This window comes from Budorcas taxicolor, unplaced genomic scaffold, assembly GCF_023091745.1.
Source record: "Budorcas taxicolor isolate Tak-1 unplaced genomic scaffold, Takin1.1 scaffold153, whole genome shotgun sequence".
Taxonomy (NCBI): Eukaryota; Metazoa; Chordata; class Mammalia; order Artiodactyla; family Bovidae; genus Budorcas; species Budorcas taxicolor.
Window position 1 is genome coordinate 1 of NW_026291620.1, and position 27,080 is coordinate 27,080.

The 27,080-nt window shown below is 39.4% G+C and overlaps 1 protein-coding gene across 1 annotated transcript; it reads right to left on the reverse strand.

The window, feature by feature from the left end:
- Nucleotides 1–210: 210 nt before the first annotated feature.
- LOC128071116 (cytochrome b5 type B-like) lies at nucleotides 211–24,632 on the reverse strand. The gene is made up of 5 exons (XM_052664083.1): nucleotides 24,416–24,632; nucleotides 15,452–15,580; nucleotides 14,887–14,916; nucleotides 6,759–6,787; nucleotides 211–3,850 (listed from the first exon to the last, which is right to left on the reverse strand). Exons 1-5 carry the CDS (start codon nucleotides 24,575–24,577, stop codon nucleotides 3,760–3,762), a joined length of 441 nt encoding a protein of 146 aa, XP_052520043.1. The 5' UTR covers nucleotides 24,578–24,632; the 3' UTR covers nucleotides 211–3,759.
- Nucleotides 24,633–27,080: the final 2,448 nt, after the last annotated feature.

The following is a 27,080-nucleotide window of genomic DNA, read 5'->3' on the forward strand; positions in this document are numbered from 1 at the left end:
AAACGAGCAGCACACATCAAGAAAAGAGCAACAGGAGCAAGAATCTTGGAGAACCGCAGAACTCTCTCCAGTTACACCTAACCCACTATTAGCACAGATGCAGGTGGCTTTTATGCTCTCCAATTCTTTTCTTCCAGAACACCTGAGAACTACAGAACCAAAATTTCTCCTAAAAAAAGAAATTAAAAAAACAAAACAACACAACTGTAGTCAGGGCAAGAAATGGAAAACAGTATCTTTATTGTGTGTAGTTCTAAACAAACATTCACTGTGTGCACATTCCAGCAGACAAAGATCTTTGTTCAAAATATGCCAAAATAAAATAGGTAAACAAACTCCATTTATTGAATACACAAAAGGAAAGTTAATATTACTTGCTCAGAGTGGAGGGTAAAATCAAAAGAAAGAAAGGGAAATCATTGTGCTTTGCTTAAACAGCAAATGGAGAATATAAGTGCAGGTGCAAATTGGCCCCTCAAGTTCATGAGTGAGAAGCTAGGTGTGGAGCAGGTATACCTCTCTGCTTCTTGGAACCTCCCCTCTGAGATCACCCCCAACAAATTACAAACCCAGCTCTCTCCGAGCACAGCCGCCAGATGGGACTAAACTCCTCATTAGTTTCATGATATTTGGCAAAAGAACAAGATGGTTGAAAGAAAGAAGAAAAAAAAGCAGTCTCTGTTGACACAAGACATGTGAATCCATTTCTCCTGGGGAAGGAAGTAACCAACATTACTGTTCTGTGTTTCTCAAATGGAATTTAATCAGAGGGGTATCACTTGAGATTTTAAACATGAGATACTCTCTAAGTAATGATATATCTGGCCTGAAAAGCATTTTTCATTGCTCCACATGGGAACTGAGTGAGTGTAAACACACAATGTTCTTATTTCACAACATGTGCATTTATGACAATTGCTGAAAGAACTTTACAGGGTCAAATGATAGGTTCCAATGAATTTTTGTTGCAGCTTAAGTGGTCACATGAGAACTAAACACAGTATAAACTTTGTCCCCACCACTTTCCTGTCTTTACAAAACGTAAGTCATTTGGAAACCAAAACCAACTCCTGAGAGACAGAGGCAGGAAATCTTGGGACCCGGCACTAACATCCTTATTTGGGGGCACTAATTTCCCCTCATCTCCTCTCCTGTGATCTCCAGCCATTATGCTGACAGTATGGTGGGCGCCGGCGGTTAAGTCTTCCTTGGGAATAAACAACCCAACGCTCCAGAAACACCCCAGGGGGCTCGGGACAACAGGGACTGGCTCCACTGGCTCTGCAGAGGGGTTTTTCACAACCCATCAATGTCGAGGCTGTTTCAAGAATTCCCATCTATGTCTTAAAACAAAAGTCCTTTTTCATAGATTTGGCTAATATACTGTATTACTTTATTGTTTAGAAAAAAACGTCTGTAAGCTCTCACACAAGCTCTACCTTTCACCTGGCTGTTTATAGGCAGCAGAATAATAAGTGGACCCAAAAGTGGTTTTTATAACATAAAGTGACATCACATTAGCAGATCAAAAGAGAGCCCTGGGTATTGGATGGATTTCATGGCTGGCTGAGACAAAGTCTGAAAATCTTTTCCTCTGGCTCTGAATAAAAACAAGTCCAGATGTAAACAGGAAACGACAACCAATATGAAACAGAAAAACATACCTTTTGCAGTGGTCTTTACCTTAAAAAACACCAAAACCCACAAATTTTACTGAAGAATATTCTTTAACATTTCTTCTAAACCAGATGTTTTCCATTCAATTTTGGGGACTGCCAACACATTTTTAATTGATCCAAGTTATCTTCTGGCTTAGTTTTAGCTTGAATGTTCCCTTTTCCAGCTCCTCAATACTTCTTTGTTCTTCATTTCTACCCCAGTGTGGGCCCATGTCATCAGGTGACTTAAATGATTACAGCAATTAAATATCAATCCTTATTCAAGGCAACCCTTCTTTGCCTTCAAATTGAGGAGTAATCAAGTCACACCACCTCTGTTACATAATCATCAAAGATTTTTCTTTCAGTAAATTGTCTTAAAGTGGCATCTTATAACGCATACAAAATATTATCTAAAGATAAAAATTTTAAAGTTAAACCCACATCCCTGACATATAAAAGCTGGCCAGAAATCCCCTAAGATTACTCCATAATGTCATAACCAAGTGCACAGTTACCAGGTTAATGTTATTTTTATGAATTCTGAATTCACTCAACTGCTAAATCACAGGATACAAGACCTGGGGTGAACTTTTTCTTAAGCAGTTTGCAGGGGCAGACACTGGGCTGCTGTGTAGCTTCCTGTCCTGTCAAGTCTCTGGCAAGCAGGAAGAGGGGAGGAGATGCTGAGCAGTGGCCGCGGTCCTCCCTGAGCCACGCAGTTCCCTGCTGTGCGTGACAGCGGCTCAGAGCAGAGTGGCCACCCTCAAGGGACAGGGAGGAAGAGTCCCCACAGCTGTCAGCAGAAACTGCCAGTGACGGCCTCCTCAGGTGCTTCCAGAGAGGAACAGAGCAGCCAAACACGCCGGAGAAACGCCTCAACTGAGGAGAAACAGCAACATAATTCTGAATAACAACCGACTCCTCACGGAAACAGCTACCCAGGGGAAAAAAAAGTAACCACCAGTTTTTCTCCCCCCTCAATGGAAAAACAGCAAAACCACACATTGGAGCCATGGAGGTAAAACGCAGATGAAGCGGAAAACGCTCCTGTCCCACTCTCCTGCTTCCAAATGCCGCTTTGCCATGCGAGCTACTTTACCGGGGCAAACAGAAGGTCAAATACTGCACCTCTGATCAATCTGGAGTCTCTTACTTCTATAAAATGGGGAATAAAAAATTGCCAATTGATTAAAAAAACAGCAAAATCCTTTACAAAACTGTAAAGCTCTAAAGATATACTTACTTGCATTTTACCAATAAAAGGTGGTAACTTTAAAAGAAGAAAAAAGATGGTTAGGAACTGGTGCCAAATCAAAATAAAGGATGAAAATTTTAGCGCTTCTTCTGAACTCTTGCCCTTAGTGTTTTTCAATATTTTTCAAAACAAAGATTACTCTGAATTCACTCTATCATCCTAATTCATCTCTCCCTCTCCCTGTTTTCTCTCCACTCCCAATGAACAAAAGGGAAGCAGAGTTCTGCCCAGCACCACCATCTGATGCCTTAGAGGGTGGCAAGGGCTCCTTGCTACACTTGGCCAGTTTTAACAAATACAAACAAGGAACACGATAATTCTGCAGTTGTGTTTTAAGTCACAGATGTGCAACCTCATGCTATGAATTAAAACCTCTTATGATAAATAATAAAATTAAGTCATAATTTAAAAAATAGGAACATTTACTTAAAAAGGGAAAAAGAAAAGCTTCAAAACCAGAACGTGACACGCTGTTAAATACGTCTAACGTGCGTTCAAAGCACTGGAAAGCAGGCAATTTTACCAAAGGGAATGCCACAGTGACATGTGGACTGTAATCACAGAAGGCAGTTCTGAAACATAAAGGCGCTCATGGAAAAGAGTAAAGAGAGGAAACAAAGGCAAGGATACAGAAAAAAGAGCAGATGCTTTAAGAGTAAGGCTCTGAGAAATGACTTGGACATGGCCGTGGAGCTGAGGTGGATGTCTGGCCAACCATGTGGGTTCCAACGGGTAAGAATACAAATGGCAGGACTCGAGAAGAGGGCACCGCTGCAGGCTCCAAATAAGTCTCTAGTTCTTGCTCCCAAGTGGAAATGCTTTCCAGACTTCAACAAGGTCTCCTCAGGAGGACTTGCTCTCCGCCATGTAGTAACGATACAGAAAACCTAAGAGAATAGCACCCACGATGGGGAAGATCCAATACGACCAGTAGCTAGATGTTCAAGGGGGAAAAAAGCAATAAAATCGTGAACATTTCATACCAAACGTTCCCTATCATTCAACATTCACATTTTAATACTAAAAGTATTTAAATACTTTCACATTTAATATTCTCAAAATCAAAGAATTTTGATTTGGAGAAATTAAAGATTTCAATTAAAGTGAAAATTCCAACAATAATTTTAAAAGGACTAAAAATGGAACATATAGCATGATACCAAAAAAAGATAATACACACACACACACCACCCCCCCACTCAGTACGTGTTTTCACAAAGACATAAATGGTTATTTCTGAGTTATGGGATTACAGATAGTTTAAATTTTTCTTCAAGCCTTTTCACATATTCTACAATTAACATCCTTAAACAGGAAAAGGCCACCATTTTATGTATATAATTATCAGTGTAGAACCAATGATATCTAATACAATTGCTGATGATATTATATCTGCCCCAAATATATTTTTAAATTTAATCCTCACAACAATCCTATGAAATGAGTACTATTATTATTCTCATTTTACACACAGAAAACACAAGCTCTGCACCCAAAATCACAAAGGGAAGTTGGTCAAACAGCTTGATTCCTATCCTCGTTTGGACACTAATAAGGAAAAACACACAAACACACACAGAACATACTGACAGCGCTAATAACATCAGGGAAATGGTAGCTGGCTTAAGAAGTCCTACAAAGAAACCTTCCTCAGTTTAAAGACAGTCATTATTCTCCTCAAAATAGAGAGAATTCCCTGGTGGCCCAGTGGTTAAGATGACTCACTTTCACTGCGGTGGCCCCTGGGTTCAATCACTGGTTGGGGAACTAAGATCTTGCAAGTCACATGGCACAGTCAAAAAAAGAAAAAAAAAATCGTTCTTCTCTATTAGAACTTAATTAACACTGCTAGTTCTAATCCAAATGACCTGGCTGCCCCTCCACTTAAGACATATGCAGTCTTAGTATTAAAAGGCTTTGAAGTCCACAAAAACCAGCTGCAGTTTAATAATAAAAATGATTCTTTTTGCCTGAACATGCCAAGTACTTTGTACATTAAAGTATGGCAGAAAGCTGTTCTGGACAAGTTTAGAATGTCAGCCAGGGAGCATTGCTTAAAGACACAAGCAAGTTGGTCAATATGTACACTAGCTATGTGGCACAGGGAAACATAAAAGTAATCTCCTCAAAAGAGTAATGATTTCAGGTACCTTCCAGGGTAGCCCAAGAGGCAAAAGAGATCAAAAACAGGACCCTTGACAAAACACAGAAGATAAAGCCTTCAGTGCAAAAGCCTAAGAATGGTCAACCATCAATCCTCAGACAACCCTCTGTAACTTTATGACTGCTGAGAACAGAAGTAGAGGAAATGCATCCATACCGCAGCAAAGGAGAATCAGGCTCAACAACAACCTCTTGCCTATAAGACAGAACTCTGTTCATTCAGATTTATCCAGGTTATTGTCTGTAGCTGTGACTGCTATTTTTATTGGTTTGTAGTATTCCACTCTGTGAATATCCCAGAACGAATTCATTCATTTTACTAATGAATGGTTATTTGGGTTGTTTCCAATATTTTAATATCTTGAATAATGTTGCTACGAGCATTCCTGTAATGTGTTCACTAGTATATAAATATACACATTTTTCTTGAGTGTATATATACATATATATATATCCCTAGAAATGGAATCGCTGGATCAAAAGTTAGTATATTATCAAGTTTACTTGATAATGCATAAACTGTTTTCCACAGTGATTGTACCCATTTGCATTTCCTCAAGATCCTAACAGGGCCTAAGAATATTGGTAATTCACTTCCTAAACAACTCCTCTTATTTTTAGAATTTTTAATTTTGGCCAATAGGTGTGAAATATACTCTGATTTTAATTTACATCTCTCTGATGACAAATGAAATCAAATTTTTTTTTAATATGCTCATATTTGTGCTTCCTCTTCTGTAAGGTGCTTAAATCTTTTTCTCATATTCTACAAAGTTATTTTTTAACTGATTTGTAAAAATTCTTTATGTATTCTACACAATAATTCTTAACCAATTTTAAGTGTTGTAAAAGTCTACAACAAGTTTATGGCCTGTATTTTCAAATTCTTTATGGGACTTTGGGCTGAGTATAAATCAGCTGAATTTACTAACAGTTTAATTTCCACTTTCTAAAAATATTCTATCATATCAAACAAAAAAGACATGGTACTTTTATAGGGGCGGGGTGGGGGAAGACAATTTCTCTTTCTATGAAATGCCTTAAGTGAGATCTCAGAACAGCTCTATATAATCTCTGTGAATTTTTATAAGCCAAGGATTCTACAATTATCTCAAGCAGAGACACTATTTAAGGGATGACAAATGCATACTTTTCAGGGCTACCACTACTGTATTAGCAACATTACTGCAAGGGATGTTACTAGGTAAACCTTTGAGAAAACTCAAACTCCTGAATATGACTGCAATACACAATTGTTTTCTTTTGTAAAATGCAATAATAGCACCCATATTGTAGGTGTGTTGTGAGGATTAAAAGAGAATAAGTTTTTAGTGGAAACTGCATAGCTGGGCTGAGCTGCAGAGACTGTGGGTCTGACTTAGGAGTAATACCTGTACACGCACTCTTGCCTCTTACCACATATGACTGATTTATGTCTCAACGAGATTTAAGAATTACTCAAGGCAAGAACTTTTTTGAGATTATTCAAGATGACTGAAACGGGAAAAATTAATTTTGCTAAAGCTAAGAGATTACTGACTTGCAATAATTTTGACCAAAAAAAAGAATGAGCTGTCAAACTATACTCTAAAGTTATGTACATATGTATATTTATGGAAGGAACCTCTTTGCCACATAGTATGTTGGAGCATAAGAAAGTCTATTAAGGGAATACCAACCTTTTGCACGTATTGCTTTTCGGAGGTTCCTGAAAAAGACGCATATTTAAAAACAAACAAAACAAAAAAAGATTAACACAGAGTATATAAAACTTCTCATGAATATTCATGTAAACTATGCAACTAAATAACAACTTCATCTTTCATGTAATTTGATGTTTGCAAGTATCCATATGTAGTGGGAAGATGGGCAATTCTTTTTCTGATAATATACTGGCATTCTCTAGTAAAGCACCACTATGAAAGCATACAGAAATGACCAAAACTCTATTTATCGGAAAAAAAATGCCACTGATACAAACTATATTACAATAATGAACTAATTTGCAGTCACAATGATATGCCTAGTTTAGCTGGGCTTGCCACTGGCAGTAGTTAAAATCACATTTCCTGAAAACATATTTAAAAAATAAAAACTCCTCTCTTGTAACATAGAGATCAACTGGGAAATGCTTAAAAGCATGCAGATAACTGCTCCGTGACTTAGAGAAGCAAACTGGTTTATTCTCTGAAATCATAATAATTAAGATTAGAGATCTTAGGGCTTATTTCACACCAAAAACAGGAAAAATGGGGTTAGAGTTAAAATACCAAAAAAAAAAAAAAGTGGCAGCAACTAATCAAGAGGTACTGATATATCAGTGACAACACAGATGAACCCTGAAAATGTTACTTGACAAAACCAGACAAAAAGACCATGTATTACATAAGTCCATTTACATGAAATGTTCAGAACAGGCAACCAAGAGGCAAGAAAGTAGATCAGTGGTTTCCTAGGGCAGGGAGAGGAGGATCTGGAGGGACATGGAAAATGACTGCTGAAGGTTATCAGGTTTCTTTTTAGAGTGATGAAAATGTTAAAAAATCGATTTGTGATTATGGTTGAACAACTCTAAATATACTAAATACCCTTGACCTGTACTTCAATAGGTGAATTAGATGAAATGTGAATTACATCTTAATAAAGCTGATACCAAAATTTTAAATTCAATTTATATAAATATCAAATGAACTTATGATTTCATTAATTAGTTGTAGAGTACAAAAAAAGCATGCTAACTTACTGCCAGAGGACAGTAACTCATTAGCATAGGTTACTGCTGCCCAAAAGATCATCTCTGCCAATAGTCAGCAGTATGCCAGGGCATGAACACATAATTACAGTTCTCAGTGATCTCCAAGAATTCCAACAACCCTACATACATACTGGCCTAGATACTTTAGAGCAGACCATGAGGTGAGTTTTAGCTTCCTCTATCCACAACACTGTAATTCAAATGAGACCATGCCTCAAACCTGAAAGAACTTCACCTACAGCCAAGTAAAACCTCTAAGAAGTTTTAGATAAATTTATTACTTTACTATTACATTTCTTTCGGATCCCGATGATAACAATCTGGGACATTTCTCCTTGAGTAGAATGAGTCAGGCTAGTTAAAACAAGTTACTGTCAATCTTTGAGAAACACAGCAAATGTTTTGCAGAGTTGAAAGGTGGGAGTGTACTGACGGTTGTGTCTGCATCTCATTTATTACACTGCCTTTCACAATATTCCACTACAGTAACCAAAAAATGATTGAATTCTATGAATAAAATGTCCACGGTCTTTTATGCTTTCACTATCCACAAATATACCAATGATTTATAACACAAAAAATGGAGAATTGGCATTTTTTTTAAAAAGAAGGTAATGTGAAAGGCTTACATGAGAGCATCATGAATAATATATGTATCACTTTGCTTAACCAATCAATAAAAACATTAAAAGCCATTAGTTCATATAAAGGACTATCTCTAGAAGTTTTTAGCTTCTTTTACAACCACCGGCACTGGGTGTGTGCTAACTTGAGTGAACCTCAGACAATGCAGTAAGCAACCCAGAGAAGAAAGAGCAGGGGAACAGAGGAGACATATCGAGACCATAATATACTGAAATGGTAATAGTTCCTAACAAGCAATTTTTTAAAATTTAAATATATATGGTTTCCATCCTTCCTTCCTACTGCTCATTCCTCCTTTTAACCAAGTACCTCAACCCGTTTTAAGATCAAGCTTTCCCTGAAGGCAAAAAGAACGACCACCCTAACACTGGAGGAAAGAGGAGAGAAAGCAGCAAATCCTCTTTAGAATACTGACAGCCAAATAAATGCCAAAGTACAGTTATTCTGCTTTTAATCAACTATAAATGAAAGAGTTGTTTAAGGCACTGCTCACGGTAGCCAAGTGCCTCAGCCACCTTCGGAAAGAAGCCAAAAAAGTTATTTTTAATTTAACAAAATTAAAAAGAAAAAAGTTCTATTAACAGAGAACCTTTCTTCGAGTCTACCTTTCTGTTCTCACTGTGCATAGTTCTCATTTCCACTCCAGAGCTCTGTGCTGAGTCTAACAGATGCTCAGGTGAAATTCCTACAGTTTATGATTGACTTTAATTTACCCCTGTGGGTGTTCAGGCATATCTTGGCTGCTTATGTTCTTGCCCACATGTTAATTTACATGCAAGATTGGTCAGGAGAAGGCACTGGTCTCCATCTTTGGCACAGACAGTAGTAACTATAATACCCTATGATTTTAGTTACAAAAGAGCAGTTCAAATCCAGAGACCTTCTACCAAAAGCTTTCTCAAGTAATTAACATCCATGCTTCTTTCTCCCCCAACAAGTCTGGAATACACTCCCAAACAACCACATCGTTCTAAGTCTACTCTAACTTTAATTCAAAATTAACAGAAATTAACTGTTTAAACAAGGTGGTTCCTCAAGTTCAAGATTCACTAAGGCTTTAATTCCCTCATAAAATAAATGTGTAAATAAATACATGCACATACATATAAATACTAAACAAAGGAAATAGTTCATGATTTTTGAGTAACCTTTTTATTAATGCTGATTATAACTGAAATTACATCTGGTATCTTTGGGCTCCATGCTAAATCAGTTTCCTTACTTGTGAACTGAAAAGCTTGTCAGATGAACCTGAATTCTAAAGTCATATTCGATTAACTCAACACATTTCTCTGACCCCAGGGCATTGTAGCAAAACCTATAAGAGCAGACTTCTGAAGATCAGAGAGATGTTAATACCATGCTCCCACGTTCAGGAAGACTGAAGAAGCACAACCACAAAGAGATGCTTCTATCTCACAGATCCTCTTCTGATATGCTTTCACGTGGTTAAAACAATGATAAAGAAATCTCGTAACTGGCAAACATATGGGGAAGGATTTAGGGATCAGTGGGGGGGGGGGTGATTTCACTATGAACCCTGTTTAGGGAAAAAAACATAGGAGAACACATTCTTAAGGAATGGTGTACTCTGTCACCAGAATATAAACATAGGAAGCAATGAGTCAAAATTATGGTTATGAGGCATTCAAATATACAGACATGGCATTATACGTATACTTCAAGCCTAAATAGCTTATATTTAGACTTTCAGAGATTTAAATAAAAGGGAAACATAAGGTATGTAAGAAGCTTATGTGTTAATTCCTAAATTGAATATTTGCCATTCCTAGAGGATTCCACAGAGAAGGCAATGGCACCCCACTCCAGCACTCTTGCCTGGAAAATTCCATGGATGGAGAAGCCTGGTGGGCTGCAGTCCATGGGGTTGCTGAGAGTTGGACACGACTCAGTGACTTCACTTTCACTTTTCACTTTCATGCATTGGAGAAGGAAATGGAGAATCCCAGGGACAGCGGAGCCTGGTGGGCTGCTTTCTATGGGGTCGCACAGAGTCGCACACGACTGAAGCGACTTAGCAGCAGAGGATTCCAAGTATTTAAAATTGGAAGAAGTGGATTTTAAGCCACAGGACACCTTCAACAAATTTAAGGAGTATCTGGGTGGCCTGGTAGTTTTTGTAGCTTTTTATTTAGAATAGTTTGGTTTGTATGTGGCCAGAAACTAGCTATCACTATATGAATTCTAATGTTAGGTTCATTGTACAATCTAGGAAGTCTGAGTTTTGAAAGTACATGTCAATATATTCAGGGCCATGGGGGTGTGGATCTTGAGGACAGCCTTCTCATGAAGCTCCAATGTACTAAGATTTCTTTCTAGATAAGAATACAGTTTTAACAACTACTGTCTTGTAAAGCACTAATGGCTGGTCAGCCCAGTCATACAAAACATAGTTCCCTGTACGTAAGGGCAAATGCAAACATGAAAAACACCTGCTGAGACAAATTTCTACATGACTTTCTCACCCACTGTGACAAGATATAGAAGATAACATGGAAGGAAAAAATTAAAACACTCAGAGACTATTCTACTTATCACCACACTGGAGGGCTGATTTGAAAAAGATGTTACCCCTGTCCTTCTGACATCTTGTTTTGCAAAACTACCCGTCATTCCTAAATAAAACATTACAAGGAGAGACACTAACCCTTGAGATTTCTCAAGAAGGGTGTTTTGTCTTTCAAAAGTGACCTTGCCATTATAGTCTGCTTTATTTCAAAAGATTATGTTACAAAATACAAATGTTAGGTAAAAAAACAAACAGTCAACAATGAAAGAATCACACAAAATTCTTTGGTAAATAGCAAGCACTACTCATCCTAAGGCATATCCATTTCAAATATTAATAAACTGGGTTGTAGGTATGATAGGAATATTTAACAATTCTTAGAAGGAAATTTTCAGTATGATGCAACCAACTACATCACAAAACTATGAAGTATGCGTTCTTTTTAGTTTCCCTCTCATAAAAGAGAAGGTAAACGGAACATTATGTATGTTCCTGTATGTAACTATAATAGAAAACTCCGTATAACAAACAAAAGTCTGTAACACCAGGGAGAGAAAAATGTGCTTGCCTTTAAATGTAATTTACAAATTACTTCTAACATAGATGGAACTGACTAGATTTCAAGTTAAATTTCTTAAGCTGAAAAATGAAGTTTAAGAAACATGCTAAGCTTTTATAGAGACAACCTTACTTGCTTAAAAAGATGTTAATAAATTGATAGGGAACAGTCACTAAGGTAAAATGCTTTAGTAGAAAGAAGCAAGGGTCAGAACATCATGTGCGAGATTTTTAAAGGATGGGGTAGTTAAGTTAGTCTGTTGGTCAATCCATCTGCCTTCCACCCATCCACTTACATTTATGTATGCACAGAATCTCTTCAGAAGAGTAAACGGGCAAATGGCAGCTGGCTACCTCAGGAGAAGGGGACCTGGGAGACAGAGCTGGCGATGGGAATCATTTTTATAGTACACTTTTTTGTACTATGAATTTTTAACCATGTACACCACAAACTTCCCATTCAAAAAATTTAAATGGAAGAATGGTTAAGTTATTGGGTCTATTCACTACAATGAGACTTGACTAGTGAAGCAGCTGGTACTAGAAAATACCTTCTGAATAAATGAATGAAACAGTACCACATTTTTTGGTCAGGTTGGATCTGTATGTTACCTTATCTCCTGAACTGACTGATAAAGATTCTAACCAAGAATTAAAGGCGTAATCAAGAGACGTCACTGACCACAAATGTATCTTGGTTACTTGCAGCACAGTAGACAGGCAAATGGGCACAGAAAACAGTTTCTAAGGTGAGTTTCCATAACTCAAAAGCAGACCAGAAAAAAGTTAACTCAAATGTGAATAGAAGACTGATAGCATGGGGAATAATTCAGCTGAGAAGAGATTTAAGAGATAAAAATGTTTTTAATTCTAGTTATCTTCAACTGAAGCAGGTAAGAAAAACATCCGCAGTCTCTAAGCTTTTAAGCTCTGGTATTGTAACAAACACTTCAAGGTCCTGAACCTCAGGCATTATAAGGAAACAATGGTGACCATTAGTGTCAAAGCAAAAGTAGTATGAAAAGTAGTTTCTAAAAAACTGGGGAAAAGTTCCTGATTCGCACTTGGGAATAGAATGTTTTAGGTGTTTTAAAAAAAGTTTTGTTTTGTTTTGTTTTGGCAGGGGTGTGGGGGTAGTTTCAGGAGTTGTGGAGGGAAGAGAAAAGCAGAGAAATAAAGGAAGAAGGGAAATGAAAACTTTGTCCATAAGGCGGAAGAAACCTCTTTACAGAGGTTCTGAAACCTTAACCGAAAGCATAGTAATGAAATGAATTTGACATTTATTTCTTCATGGTAAATGTAAAAAAAATTAACAAAAGAGATAGCTGCAGCCTAGATGCAGAAGGGCTTATTTAAAACCTATGTAACAAATAAATCTGAAGGCTCAAGAATTTCTTTCTGGAACTAAAATCAGGCTGGACTATATAAGCTCTATGACAACCTATGTAGGTGGTCTTGAAAATTTTCCTAAAGGTGCCCCTTGGCTGGTCTGCCTGAAGTACAGCAATGTGACTTGGAAACACTCAATAATCAGACTCTCTATTTAAAGGAGACTGTCCTTTGAGTAGAGCAGACATGAGGAAAACAGAGCCTCGAAAACACTGCCCTTAATCACTGTTTAGTTTAAGCCAGGCTGGGGCCAAACTACATTTGGAGACTTCTAAATTCTTACCAAATTTCATCAAATCTCACCAGCTAAAAGGGTTTATTTCTTATAAAAAGTTCAAGGCTCAACAGTTTTAATTTATCTGAGACATCTCTAGTTACTTTTTTGGTCTACAGAAGGCAGACAGTGCTTTCCACAGAACAGAATTAAAAGCTCCCTAAAAGTTTTCACATGAAAAGATGGGCATGTCATTCAGCCAAATGTCTGGCGCTTGGCTACCTGGGTTACTTTAAATGCAAACTCCCACCTGCAGAGAGCATGAATCAGTAGTAGTAATGGAAGCCCAGGGAATACGCACTTTGGAAAACATGCCAAGAGATTCCAATACAGGCGGTGCAAGGAGCAGAACTGGAAGAACACTGCTCTCCATCCCTAAGAATGGTCCTAACGACATACTACACCACCAAGGAAGAGAGTGGCAACAAGAAGCAATTTGTAAGACTTACGGACACTGGAACTCACCCCCCACACACAGATTTTGTTTGTTTTAATATAAAAAGTGCTCTCAGGGTGCTATGAACAAGTGGGTTATGGTTCCTGAATTAAGGTACATCTCCTGTACAAACAGGCATATCCCTCAAATCAGATGTTGACCTCTGAGAGCAATGGTTTCTGGACATGTTCAATATACCAAACAAGCCATGCTTAGTTCAAATTTTACCTTAATTACACAAGTGAAGATTCAAGAATGGATAGCACACGTGTTAGGAGGGGAAGACAAACTACCAGTGCTCGCAAAGCCTTTAAGGAACCACTTCACATCCCCTTCATAAACAATTCAACAGTTCAGAGTAGCAGAGTGCAACAAGATGGAAGAGTTAATTTACACAAACACTGGATGGTGGGAGAACAGGTGGCAGAATCTGTCAAGCAACCTCTAGAGCTGAAAGAATCTGTGTGTCTTGGCCAACTTTGCTGTCACACAGGCTCAGAATTCCAGCTCAATGCGGAAAGAGAAGCTAGAAGGAGGAAGGGGGAAGGAGCATTGCCTCTATGAAGTTCTGATGACAACCAACTGCTGTGTCTTTAAATTAAGAAAGTAGAAGAGTCAAGGAAAACAGAAAAAGAAATGAGGGAATAAGGGAAGTGAGGCATCCAGCTTGCGGGAAACAAAAAGGCATTCAAATTTTCTTCCTGGTACATTATGCAGTGCACATTAAAGTTTTCAAATATTTAATCTTTTACTTTTGTGGTATCACTGAGTCAATGGGAAGGGTGTGTAGACCTATTTGAGCCCAGACAACAGGGTAATGGGGACAGAAAGGCCTGTTCTAGTTAATTACTCAATTATTCCAGTCTACAACTTGTTATAAGACTTGCAAGAATAAATCAACTTTCCAATTCTTTTGCCAACACAGAAGCAATTATCACCTATACTATTGAATGTAAGAACACGAGTCATAGCTTTAGAGTTTCAATTTTTTAAAAAACTGAATAGGGGCCTGAACGAAATGTTCCTATTGTTCAAGACTCCGCTACTTTTTTCTGAGATGGTACTGGATGCAAATTCCTGAAAAAAGGGATTTTTGCTTGAAGGGAAAAGTAAACATTTCTTGTTAAAATACTTAAAAAAAAAAAAAAAAAGACAATTCCATTTGAGTAAATAGAAATATAAACACTTGAAACACACAAGAGTAATAGAGGACTTCTTACCTTGCTACCACCTCCAGGTTTAAGGTCATTCTGTTTAAAGAGGAAACATTTATAATAATTTAAGACACATCCAAACAAACTCTCATTACGCACTTATTTTTAACTTTGGGACATGAGCCTGCCTTCTGGTAGCAGTTCCCTAGGACATGTCAGGGTTTGCAAAAAGGTCCTGCCCACTACCCCCAGCCTCTTCGCTGCACCCCTGACTCTGAGCACATCACAGTCCCTTGTTAGAGTGGCATGGCCCACAGTCACCACTTTTAGCAAAGAATCTGCAAGAACAATCAAAGCACTATATTTTAGATCATGATATTAACCTCATTACCAAGAAATTAATCAACTAAAAACCCACTTCCAAAATCAGTTCCTTTTCAGAGATACTCTATGTGCTGATTTACAAACAAGAAGCTCCAGCTTAGCACAGTAAGGCTGGATGATTTTGGAGAAAATTTAGCCTGATGGCTGGGCTGAATGAATCTCCATTTTAGTCACTCATTCCCTCATCACGACCTGTGGCTGCTAGCTTCCTCTCTCTACAAGCACGCCTAGCTCGGCTGGTTCTTACCGGGTGCACGTCACCAATGTAGTACTGCTTGAGCATTTCTCTGGCATCTGAGGAGTGGCCTACATCTTCAAAGCTTTCAGTTGCATCTCTTCCAGCTTGTTCCATCAGAACCTCTTCTCCACCAGGATGCTACAAGAAAAAGATATTTATTAAAGAAAGGGCTCTCTAAAAAGCTAACTGATAAGAGCTCCTCCCCCGCTGCCCTCCTCTTTCCGTTTTTCTCCTTTAAATGGCAGCAATGGGACGAACCAGCACTGTATACCCTGTGACAGGAGCAATGGCGAGAACACTACATAATTCCCGTGTCTTCTGGCCAAAAATGCATACTGTGGGTTTAATTATGAGGAAACCTAGGAAAATCGCAAACTGAGAGACATTCTACAAAATGATCTGCCTGTGATCTCCAAAAATATCAAAGTCAAGAAAGCCAAGGAAAGACGATTATTGTATTCCTGGTCTGGGATGATTCCACATGCTGCGGGGCAACTAAGTCCATGCGCCACAACTGATGAGCCCGCAATTACTGAGAAGCACAGGCTCTAGGCCCACAGGTTTCAGTAGATTAGTTATTGCCTAATGAGTTTGAATGAACTCCGGGAGATGGTGATGGACAGGGAGGCTTGGCGGGCTGCGAAACATGGGGTCGCAAAGAGTCGGACATGACTGAGAGACTGGACTGAACTGAACTGAACGGTTATGAAGTTTGTCTGGGGTAATGAAAAAGCTTTAGAAATAGATAGCAGTGTTGGTTGTACAAACTGTGAGTGCAATTAATGGCACCTAATGGTACAGTTAAAAATGGTTACAATGGCAAATTTTATGTGTACTTTACCACACACACATACAAAGCTTGGTTTACATACCTATAATTAACGTAACCCAAAAATTTACTTTTGTCTGAATCATAGCAAAATAAAACAAGTAAGACCAAAAGAGTCTGGAGGTTAGTGAACTAGATTGGTTACCAGTGCTATTCAAATCTATCACACAATCATAAATTTCTCCCTGTTTTTATTAAGTAGACCTAACATAAGGTGGTACACATTTCCCATTTTTTTCTGCTTTACTTTTAAATTTCATATGAATCTGCAAAGATTCTTCTGAATTTGACAGCCTTTATGTTTTAAGACTAATGGATCTTGTCTTAGCTTTTATTGTATAAGCAATTAAATAACATTACAAATATTTCAAATAAACTATATGGCAGTCAAGATCATAAACTTTCAATTGATGAAACAATGCCTGTGATGGATTCATTTCTATTTCAGTCCAGCAATAATCAAGTGAAATACTTTATAGATACAAAGGCAACTTTGTGATGTTCTTCTGTGAAGGGTTTTAGTAAATTCACGAAATATATGGCAGGGAGCAGGGGAAATCTTTCAGCTTTTCATTAAGTTCATGTACTAAGTATTATTGAAAAGAGGACAGAAAATTTATATTTTAATACAGAAAAGAAAGAAGACAAATTGCTAACAGAAAATAATACCTCTAGATTGCTAATTCTATGGAATGGATAAGGAACAGATCGACAGAAAAGAGAATGTGAAGAATGACAGTTACAGAATAAAAATCTTGTTGGGAAAAAAATTACACAAATTCTCTGTGAATGGAAATTCCATAGTGATGTAATAAAAATGTAACAATAGGATATGCTAAAGACCACCTGACTTGGAAAATGAAATCTAGAAACATTAAGATTATGGAAGCTGCAAAATTAGGCCAGGCTAGCCAAACAGATTAGCAGAATACTAATCATCAAAATAAGATATGGAGGTTAAAGTTTTGGAGAGGATAAAAACTACTTCCTAAAAAATAGTCTGGCAACTCAAAGAAAGATAAGAGATCTGGGTGGTGAACAGCAGGAAATGGTGCAGGTCCATAGGTATTTGCGTTTGGATGAGAAAGAACCGAGTAAGGCAGGGGTGTGACCTAGGAGAGGTTAACTTGATGGCTGCCAGAAAGGGTGTAACTTCGGCAGTTCCAACTGCTCAGGGTCTAAATATCAGGTCTGCAGATCCAAACATACCTCACCCCCACCAGATGATATACCCTTATTCCCCACCATGTTAGGTCCTACTGCTACAGATTCGCACAATTCCTTAGGCATCTTCATGGTGTTTATCACAACTCCAACTGTTTATTTAACGTCTTCTTCCTGAACTAGACTAGAAGCTCCCCAAGAACAGGAACCATGGCTGTCTTACTCATGGCCATACTCCTGAACATAACCTGGAATACAGTGAGATCTCGGGGGCGCTCACGGTGCCTTCCTCCTCTCCCACCTGCCCTCTCTCCCTCTCTGGCATGTATGCGGCACAAATACACAAGCCAAAGTCAAAATGTCAATCAGGGCAGCTCACCTGGGCAGTGCTAAAGGTTAAATTTTGCCTCATGTTATTTCTAGCTTTCCCTAGGACTAGCCACATGGGCCTGTTTGAGAAAAGAAAGCATACTTTCTATAGATTTGTTAATTCCACAAGCTATATAACGACTGAATTGCACTTTCATTTGACCAGCCTTGGAGAAAGACAGTAAGAAATGTGCTTAGTCAAATTCTGAAGCTCTCAGGGGGTGGCACCAAGCAGAGCCCACATTCTGTCTTTCCTAAGGCAAGACTCCTCTACCACGCACAACAATTGCTTGTGCACAGATCTCCTCTTCCTGGCAAGTCCAAAGCATCTAATTCACCTTTACGTCTTCAGGGCATGTGCTAGTTACTATGCACTCAAAAGATGCTGTAGGAAACAACATAATTTTTAATTATTAATAAAAACAGCCACTAACACTTACTGAGCTCTATATACCAGGTACCACAATAAGTCTTTGTATGAATTACCTAAATTAACTGTCTCAACAACTCTGTGGAGTAGGCACTATAATTTCCCTTGAACAGATGGGAAAAGGTCTTTACAGAGCACATTTCCCTAAAGTTACAGTAAAGTAGGACACTGAACAAGACTCTTTAACCCCACAGCCCACATCCAGTCATTAGAATGTTTTATATACCAAATGTGTATATATATACATATGTGTGCACGTATATATATATACATCTCAACAAAATTCTCTTCAAAAGACACCTAAGAAAATGAAAAGGCAAAATACAGACTGTGAGAAAATATTCACAATACATATTTCTGAAAGGACTTGCATCCAGAATATGTAAAGACTGCCTTTAAGTCAGTAATAAGAAAACAATAGAATTAAAAATGAGCAAGACTGAATACACACTTTATAAGACACACACAAGGCCAATCAGCCCTTGAAGATGCTCAAAATCACTAGTCATCAGGGAAAAGCAAGTTAAAACCATTATTATATACTGGCACACATCTATCAGAATGGCTAAAACTAAAAGCACTGACAATACATCATGTGTCAGTGAGGATGTAGAGAAACTGGAAGACTGACACGTTGCTGATGTGACTGTAAAATGATGGGGCCACTCTGGGGAAAAAGTCTGCCAATTGCTTCAAATGTAAAACAAAAACTAAAGAAAACAAAAAAATATGAGCTATGGGAAATCCCTGGCATCCAATGGTTAGGACTCAGCTTTTACTGCCAAGGGATCCCTGGTTGGGGAAATAAGACCCCACAAGCCATGTGGTACAGTCAGAAAGGAAAAAAACAAACAAACAAACAGTACTCTCACTTGTAGGTATTTCCCCAAAAGGAATGAAAATGTGTCTACACACAGCTTTATTCATAATAGCCAAAAAAAAAAAAAAAAAGAGGAAACAACCCAGTGTCAATCAACAGGTGAACAGCTAAATTTTAGTACAGTTACAATGAAATAATAAGCACTAAACAGGAACACGCTGCTGACACATAGCAAAAATATAGATGAGTCTCACAGATACGTTAAGTAAAAGATGTCAGACACAGAACAAAGCGTGAGAAATCAATCACTGGTCGCACAAGAACACAGATGGTAGGAATGTTCTCAACAGTGATGGTGATGGGGACTATACAGGTGAGACCTTTGTCAAAGCTCATGGAACTCCACATACAAAATCTCTATGTTCTGTTGTATGGACGTTAGATCTCAACAGTGTTGACTTAGATGGGGGAAAAATCTACACAGCAAAATATTACTAACAACCCAAATGCTTATAAATAGGAGACTGCTTGAATAAATCAGAATCAGTTCAACAATTTCTTGAATAATAACAAAGTGTTCCAGATGTGGATATGGAAAGACTCTTGAGATATATAGTTACGTGAAAAAGACAAGTTATCAGTTACCTTATGGGTAGGGGGGAAAAAAAAGAATCAGAGGAACTACATTCACTTTTGCTTACAGGCACAAAAATAAAACTCTGCAAAGACTCACAAACAGTAGTAGTTAATTTTAGGAGGAAGTGGAAGTGGGCAGATGGGAAGAAGGCTTTGCACAGTATACCTATATGACCTACTCAAAAAATTAAAAAATTACCTGGGTTCCAGAAAAAAGGTGCTAGTTCTAACTTCCCTCTAACACATTCCCACCCTTCCAAATTACATCTAAGATGTGGAAGGTGGTGGCTGTAAAACAGACCTAATTCTATATTCTATAGCCATGAAAAAACAAAAAATAGAGGCAAATCCTAATGTCATGGGCACAGGCTATCTGGTCAGACTGCTTGTACCACTTAGCATTATGACTTTTTAAAAGTTATTTCTCTACCCCTCAGTTTTCTCATCTCTAAAATGAGCTATTAAGTGGATTAAAAAAGAAATTATATGCAAGCTGTTAGAATAATAAGCACCTAACACAATCTATTACTATTCTGAATCAATTAATAGACACTATAACTTGATTATGGAGAAGGCAATGGCACCCCACTCCAGTACTCTTGCCTGGAAAATCCCATGGACGGAGGAGCCTGGTAGGCTGCAGTCCATGGGGTCGCTGAGGGTTGGACACAACTGAGCCACTTCACTTTCACTTTTCACTTTCCTGCATTGGAGAAGGAAATGGCAACCCACTCCAGTGTTCTTGCCTGGAGAATCCCAGGGACGGGGGAGCCTGGCGGGCTGCCGTCTATGGGGTCGCACAGAGTCGGACACGACTGAAGCGACTTAGCAGCAGCAGCAACATAATTTGATTAAGGAATACTATGATTCTATTTCTGTTTATCAGTCAGTTCAGTCGCTCAGTCACGTCCGACTCTGGAAACCCATGGACTGCAGCACTCCATGAAAGATGGAGGATTCAAATTCTTGAGATTTAAAGAGTTCCTTTCTTCCCTTCTATATTGTTTTTCCCTTCAATCTAGTCTGAAAACCTCAGCAAAAATAATATATTTGAAATAAGTTCCTTCAATGTCACCCCCATGTTAAAACACATCAATGGTTTTCCATTTACTTATGGTATGGTTCACAAATCCATACCACCTACCCAGCCTTGCCTTTCCTGGCTCCTGCCAAGTTCTTTGGCCATTCTTGACCTTTACTGGATACACTAAAGCCACAGCTGCTTTCAGTCCCACCAACATGCCAAACTCTTGCTTGACTTTGCAAATGCCGTAGGAATGCTCTTTTCTTTCATCTTCCCAAAGCTAGTTCCCTCTCATCAACGAAAAGTCATCTTCACAGAAGCTTTCCCAGATCACTCTTATTAAAGTAGATTTCCCCACCATGGCCATTTTACTTTCTCAACTTCTTGCCTGTTTCCTTCCCAGGAAGGAAACATTTGGCTGTTTTTGCTTTGTCTCCCTTAGAAGGGCAGCTTCAAGAGGGCAGATCTGTCTATTTTTATACTACCAGGACCTAGTACCACAGCACTTGAGAAGAGTCAGCACTAAACAAACATTTGCTGAATGAATAAAATGCTATCCCATCTGTGAAAGTGAAAGTGAAGTCGCTCAGTCGTGTCCGACTCTTTGCGACCCCGTGGACTAGTAGTCCATCTGCGAAGCAGATCCTAAAGCAGTATACCCACTCACCCCAAGAGTCACTGAAAAAGTATATAGAAAGCTTTAAAACAGCGCAATGGGTTATTTTAGGTTACTGTTGTCAGAAATGGTTAATTATACATAAGACAATGGTTTCCCAACTTTTCCCACTTGTGATACAATAAGAATATAAACTGAAACGAAGTTCACAAAATCATATTTACCCTTGCTAAGATGTACTTCGATATTCTGTAGTCAATGGCATAAGATATTGTAAACATTTCTACGTGATTTTTTTCAAAACCACTAAGTAACAGAAATACTGATGTGTACGATTGCAATGGTTTGGTTTTTCATTTGTGATTTCAATAAATTAAATCAATACCACTGAGTGAAAACTACAAAATTAATCTATTAGAAGATAATTCAATTATATTATCAATCCTAAATTATCACATTCAAAGTCCAGAGTAACACTTTAACCATATTCATTAATCAAAAAAGAAAGCAATCTATAAATGCTAGATATTCAAATGAGGAACCTTTTTCTAAGGAGGAGTGAACTCAGATTAGAAAGTAAAGGATGAAAATTGATGTTTCTTCCTGGTCTGATCTAACAACAACCCAATTCCTCCAGACCTGCAAGACAAAAACCTCAGTCACCCTTGACTCTCAAATTCAAGGCATCATAAAAAAAAAAAAAAAAAGGCATCATTAAATTTATTGGCTCTACCGTCACAGTACATCCAAAATCTGACACTTCTCACTACCCCACTACCACCACCCTAGCCTAAGCCACTATCTCTAGCCCGAGTTACCGCCACAGCCTCCTAACTGGATTCAAGTGTTCCTTCAGTCTCTTCTCAACAGTGCCGTCAGTGATGCTTGAATAGTAAACCATTAAGTCACATATTACTGGTCCTCTGCCCCACTATGCTTACCCATCTCAGAACAAAAGTCAAAATCCTTTCTAAAACCAGCAAAACTGTACTTGACCTGCTCCTCACCTTGATCATGCTGACCTCATCTACTACTCTCCAGCCACCATATAACCTCCCTCACTGTTCCTCAAACACACTGGACAAACTCACACCTCAAGGCCTTTGAATTTGCTTTGAACAAGCTCTTCCTGCTGATATCCACAAGGCCAGCTCCCTTAACTTCTCTCTGGCCTTTACTTTAGTCATAATCTTGATAAAGCCATTTCTGGCCACCATACCTAGAATTTCAACCTTTCATCTTCATGCTGTCACTCCATACACATCCACAGTCCTCTTCTCTGCTTCATTTTTCTCCTTAGCACTTGACTTGGAATGAACAAGAACACAGGGACAGAGACTCTGGAACAGGGTAAGTGAGAATGGTGAACTGCAGGTAAAGATCTGCAAGTCAAGCTTGAAAGGCCGTCCTGGCACACCTATGATGTCTCTGGCTCCATCAGCACGTGGTGAACCACGCTAGTAACTGTTCAAGATTAAACTAATGTCCACTACATGCACTGAGTGTTCCTTCCAGGTTCATTATCTATTCTGAATCAATCAAGAAGAAACTGGGGGGGAAATGAAACCACAAAAGCCCCCCATACTGGCTACCCATTTTGAACTATGCTTTACTGTGCTACAAGCCACACTGGAAACTTATGAGGCATACACTAAAGTACAGCTAAGACTAGAATTCCAAAGTCCTGCTATGTAGACAAGAGAAACCATGGAATTCATCTAAGACACATCCTGCCACTAATCAGTTGCCTGACAAAAATCTTTCTGAACCTATTTCTTATATCCCTGCTAAAATAAGGATCAATACTACCCAACTCACTCTCAATTAGTCACTTTGAGGCTGAAATAACAGGAAAGCACTTTTAAAAGCGTTTAACTGCCATAAACCCCACAAATAAAAGAAGTTACTAAATGGTAAGATGTTAACTTCTTGGCCACTAGAAAGATTTATTAAAATCAATGCTGTTTTGGGGGAACTTTAGGTTTAAAAATTTTTTTTAGAGATTTATGAATCAGGATGTAGAGCTTTATGCCCTAAGCCCCAAATTAATAGAAACAAAATTTTTACTAGTATATTTATTTCATAAAGAGAACTAAGAGAAATAAAACTTTTTCTCAGTGTTAGTAGGTTTGTATTATACAAATATGCCCAAGAAATTAACCATTAGATTATTAATCTGCTGCTCAAAATAAAAATATACACATCAAAAATAAATCACCAAACACATTTACACTTAAAATATCCCAAACCCTCAGGGATTGGGATTGAGAGGAATGACTGCAAAAAAGCACGAGGGAAATTTTTACTGCAATGAAAATGTTCTTTCTCAACTGGAGTTGTGAATACATGGATGAATATATTTGTCAAAACTCATCAAACTGTACATTTTAAACATGCACGATTTATTGTATGTAAATTACACCTCAATAGAGTTAAATTAAGTGTATTTCTTAAAAAAAAAAAAATCAGTTGCACCATTCTCAAGGAGAACTTGTAAAACCTAACACACATGCTTGATTTACAAAAGAGGTAACAGAGTCTGAGTCAGAAGCCAAAAATAATAAACCCCAAATCAACTCATAACCTCTGGCCTCAAGGTCTGCTCAAAACAAGAAAAAGAAAGGCAGCATAATGGCAGGAAGGGAGAAGACATCTCAGCTTCTTCTCAAGAAAATTAAAACCAAACAGTGGTATTACTTCAGAAGGCACAGTGAAAAAAAATGAGTAGAGATTTGGCGCTTTCAGACCTAGGTTCGAATGACTCTAGGCTGTTAGGTGAGAAACTGAGGCTCGGTTTTCCTTTCTGTAAAATGGTGATACCGGTGACTCAAAAGTTTAGCCAAGCAAACAGTAAGTGCTCAACATGTGACAGAAGCATATTATCGAAGGTACCAGAACTCAGTGCCGGAAGAAATGCACGCAGACCTAAAGTTCGCCCGCCACCCCACCAAACTCCGTCTCGAAGGGTCGCGGTCCCTTTTCGTACGCCTCCTCGTCCTCCGCTAGGCCTCACTTCCCTCCCACACGCCCTACCAGCGTTTCGGGGCCCGCACCCCCTCAGCGCAGTCCACCTCCTGGGCCCCACCTCGTCAAGAAAGCGGCTGACATCGTAGACTCGCCCGTGGATCACCAGCCATATGTCCTTCGAGGAGTTGCGCTTCGCCACCTCCTCCAGTCGGTAATAGGTGACGGAAGTCTCGACTCCTTGCTCTTTTCCATCGCCGCCGCTTGCTACCACAGTCGCCATTGGGCCTGAGATAACCTCTTTCCCACCGCTATTCTGGTTTCCACTACCAACTTCCTGGAAGTCGACCTGCCGCTCTGTCCTCACCGGCTTCCGTAACCGGGGCCAACCTGTCAACAGCCAATCACGCTTACGAATAGTTTCTGGTTCGTTTTCTTTTCACCAATGAAACGAGGAATTCTATTTCAAATCCCACACACTCCTCGCCAGACCCTAGGAGCGTAGGCCTGGTTCGAGGTCCAACTAACCAATCTGGATCACCCATCCCCTGCAATCTCACCAATCAGATACCGTGGTTTTGGAAAGGCGCCTAAGAGACACGTCCGTCTGAGAAAGAGGTTTCTTCTTCAATCGGCTTATGTGCTGTGCTTAGTCGCTCAGTCGTGTCCCACTCTTTGCGATCCCATGGGCCATAGCCCGCCGGGCTCATCTGTCCATGGGGATTCTCCAGGCAAGAATAGTGGAGTGGGTTGCCATGCCGCCTCCTCCAGGGCATCTTACCAACCCAGGGATGGAACCCAAGTCTCCAGCATTGCGGGCGGATTCTTTACCGTCTGAGCCACCAGGGAAGCAGCTTACAGACCTGCAGAATTCTGGAGGACGGGGCAAAGTCACCTTTTCCCCGTTTTCCTTCCCCTTGTAGAGGGTCCGTCTTGAGTCAAGAGCAACTTGTTCTGCCCCCACCACCACCCCAACTCCTGCGCAGCTTCTGTTCCAGCCCCAGATATACATTTTTACTTTGCACTCTCCGGGCTGTGACCTGGCGAATCCAGTCTCTTTAAGGCTCAGTTTCCTCTTCACCAGTAAAACGGGCATGATAACCTCTACTTTATAGAGAAATTTGGCCGATTGAGAGAGAGAGAGAGAGAGCGCGCGCGAGAGCGTGTACCTGCAGAGCGCTTGGTGCCTAGTAATCAGTGTATAAACGACAGGTGGTGAACCGGCACCTTGAGACAGTGTTTGGGTATACGATATGGAGAATTCCAAGTGTGTGCCATTACTGAGAATCTGATTTTCTTGTATGTCAGTTATCTCTAAATAAGGCCCAGGGCGGGGTGGGGGGAGGAATCTGTTTTTAAGTGAATCTTAAGTGACCAGTGAACAGTTTCTACGTGTTCTAAAATAGAATTTCGCCTCAACTGTGGCTGGTTAGAGGTCCCAGCATTTTGTAATTATAAGTTTGGTTAATATGCAATATTGTGAGCTACGCATTCTTAACTGCCATTACAAATGACAAACTGGTCATGGTGAGATGTTATTTTCATCATGTCACTCTCCCATATTCTCCATGCATTCATGCATGCTAAGTCACTTCAGTCATGTCATTACTCTCCATAATCCACCCCCAACCATTCCCTTTTACAAGCCTTGTGCACCAGTCCCTGACTCCTAAACCTACTGGTATAAGCCCACATCTGTGGTCGTATCAGGTCCACCCACTTATGATACCCTCTTCCTGCTGATGCCTACTCACCTTTCAAGCTCCTCGAATTCCTTCTTTATCACAAACTCTGCTACCATTCTGAGCTCCAGTGATCCCATCTCCATATGGTACTTAAGCACATTACTATTTCAGGAATTTCTGAAAGGAACAAAAACATTTGCATATATATAAATTTAAGTACTAGCAAGAGATTTGTAGCAAATGCAAAAGGACACAGCTCTGTAAACATATTTGTTAAATGATGATTCATACTTAACCTTGGTGTGCATGAGTCAACTAGAAGGCTATGTTAAAGATGCAAATTCCCAGGAATTCCCTGGCAGTCCAGTGGTTAGGACTCAGCTTTTACTGCAGTGAAAGTTTGATCCTTGGTTGGGGGAACTAACATCCTACAAGTCACGAAGCTCAACAACAACAGAAAAGCGGATCCCCTCCAGTCCAGACATAGAGACTTTCAGTTCAGTTCAGTCGCTCAGTCATGTCCGACTCTGCAACCCCATGAACTGCAGCAAGCCAGGCCTCCCTATCCATCACCAAATCCGGGAGTTTACTCAAACTCATGTCCATTGAGTCGGTGATGCCATCCAACCATCTCATCCTCTGTCGTCCCCTTCTCCTCCCACCTTCAATCTTGAAGGTAAGACTTTTCCTCACCTTAAATCTTGGCTTCCCTTGTTACTTACTTTGGCCAATAGATTGTGACAGAAATGCTACTGTGCAAGTAACAACATCTAGACTTCAAGAGACCTTGAAATTTCCATCTTCACCATCTTAGAACACTTCATGATGCTGTGAAGGTGGGATTAAAGATGTTACCTATACATTGGCACTTGCCACCTACCTCTGCTGCTGCTGCCGCTGCTAAATTGCTTCAGTCGTGTCTGACCCTGTGCGACCCCATAGACAGCCTCCCACCAGGCTCCCCCTGGGATTCTCCAGGCAAGAACACTGGAGTGGGTTGCCATTTCCTTCTCCAATGCGTGAAAGTGAAAAGTGAAAGTGAAGTCGCTCAATCACGCCCGACTCTTCGAGATCCCATGGACTGCAGCCTACCAGACTCCA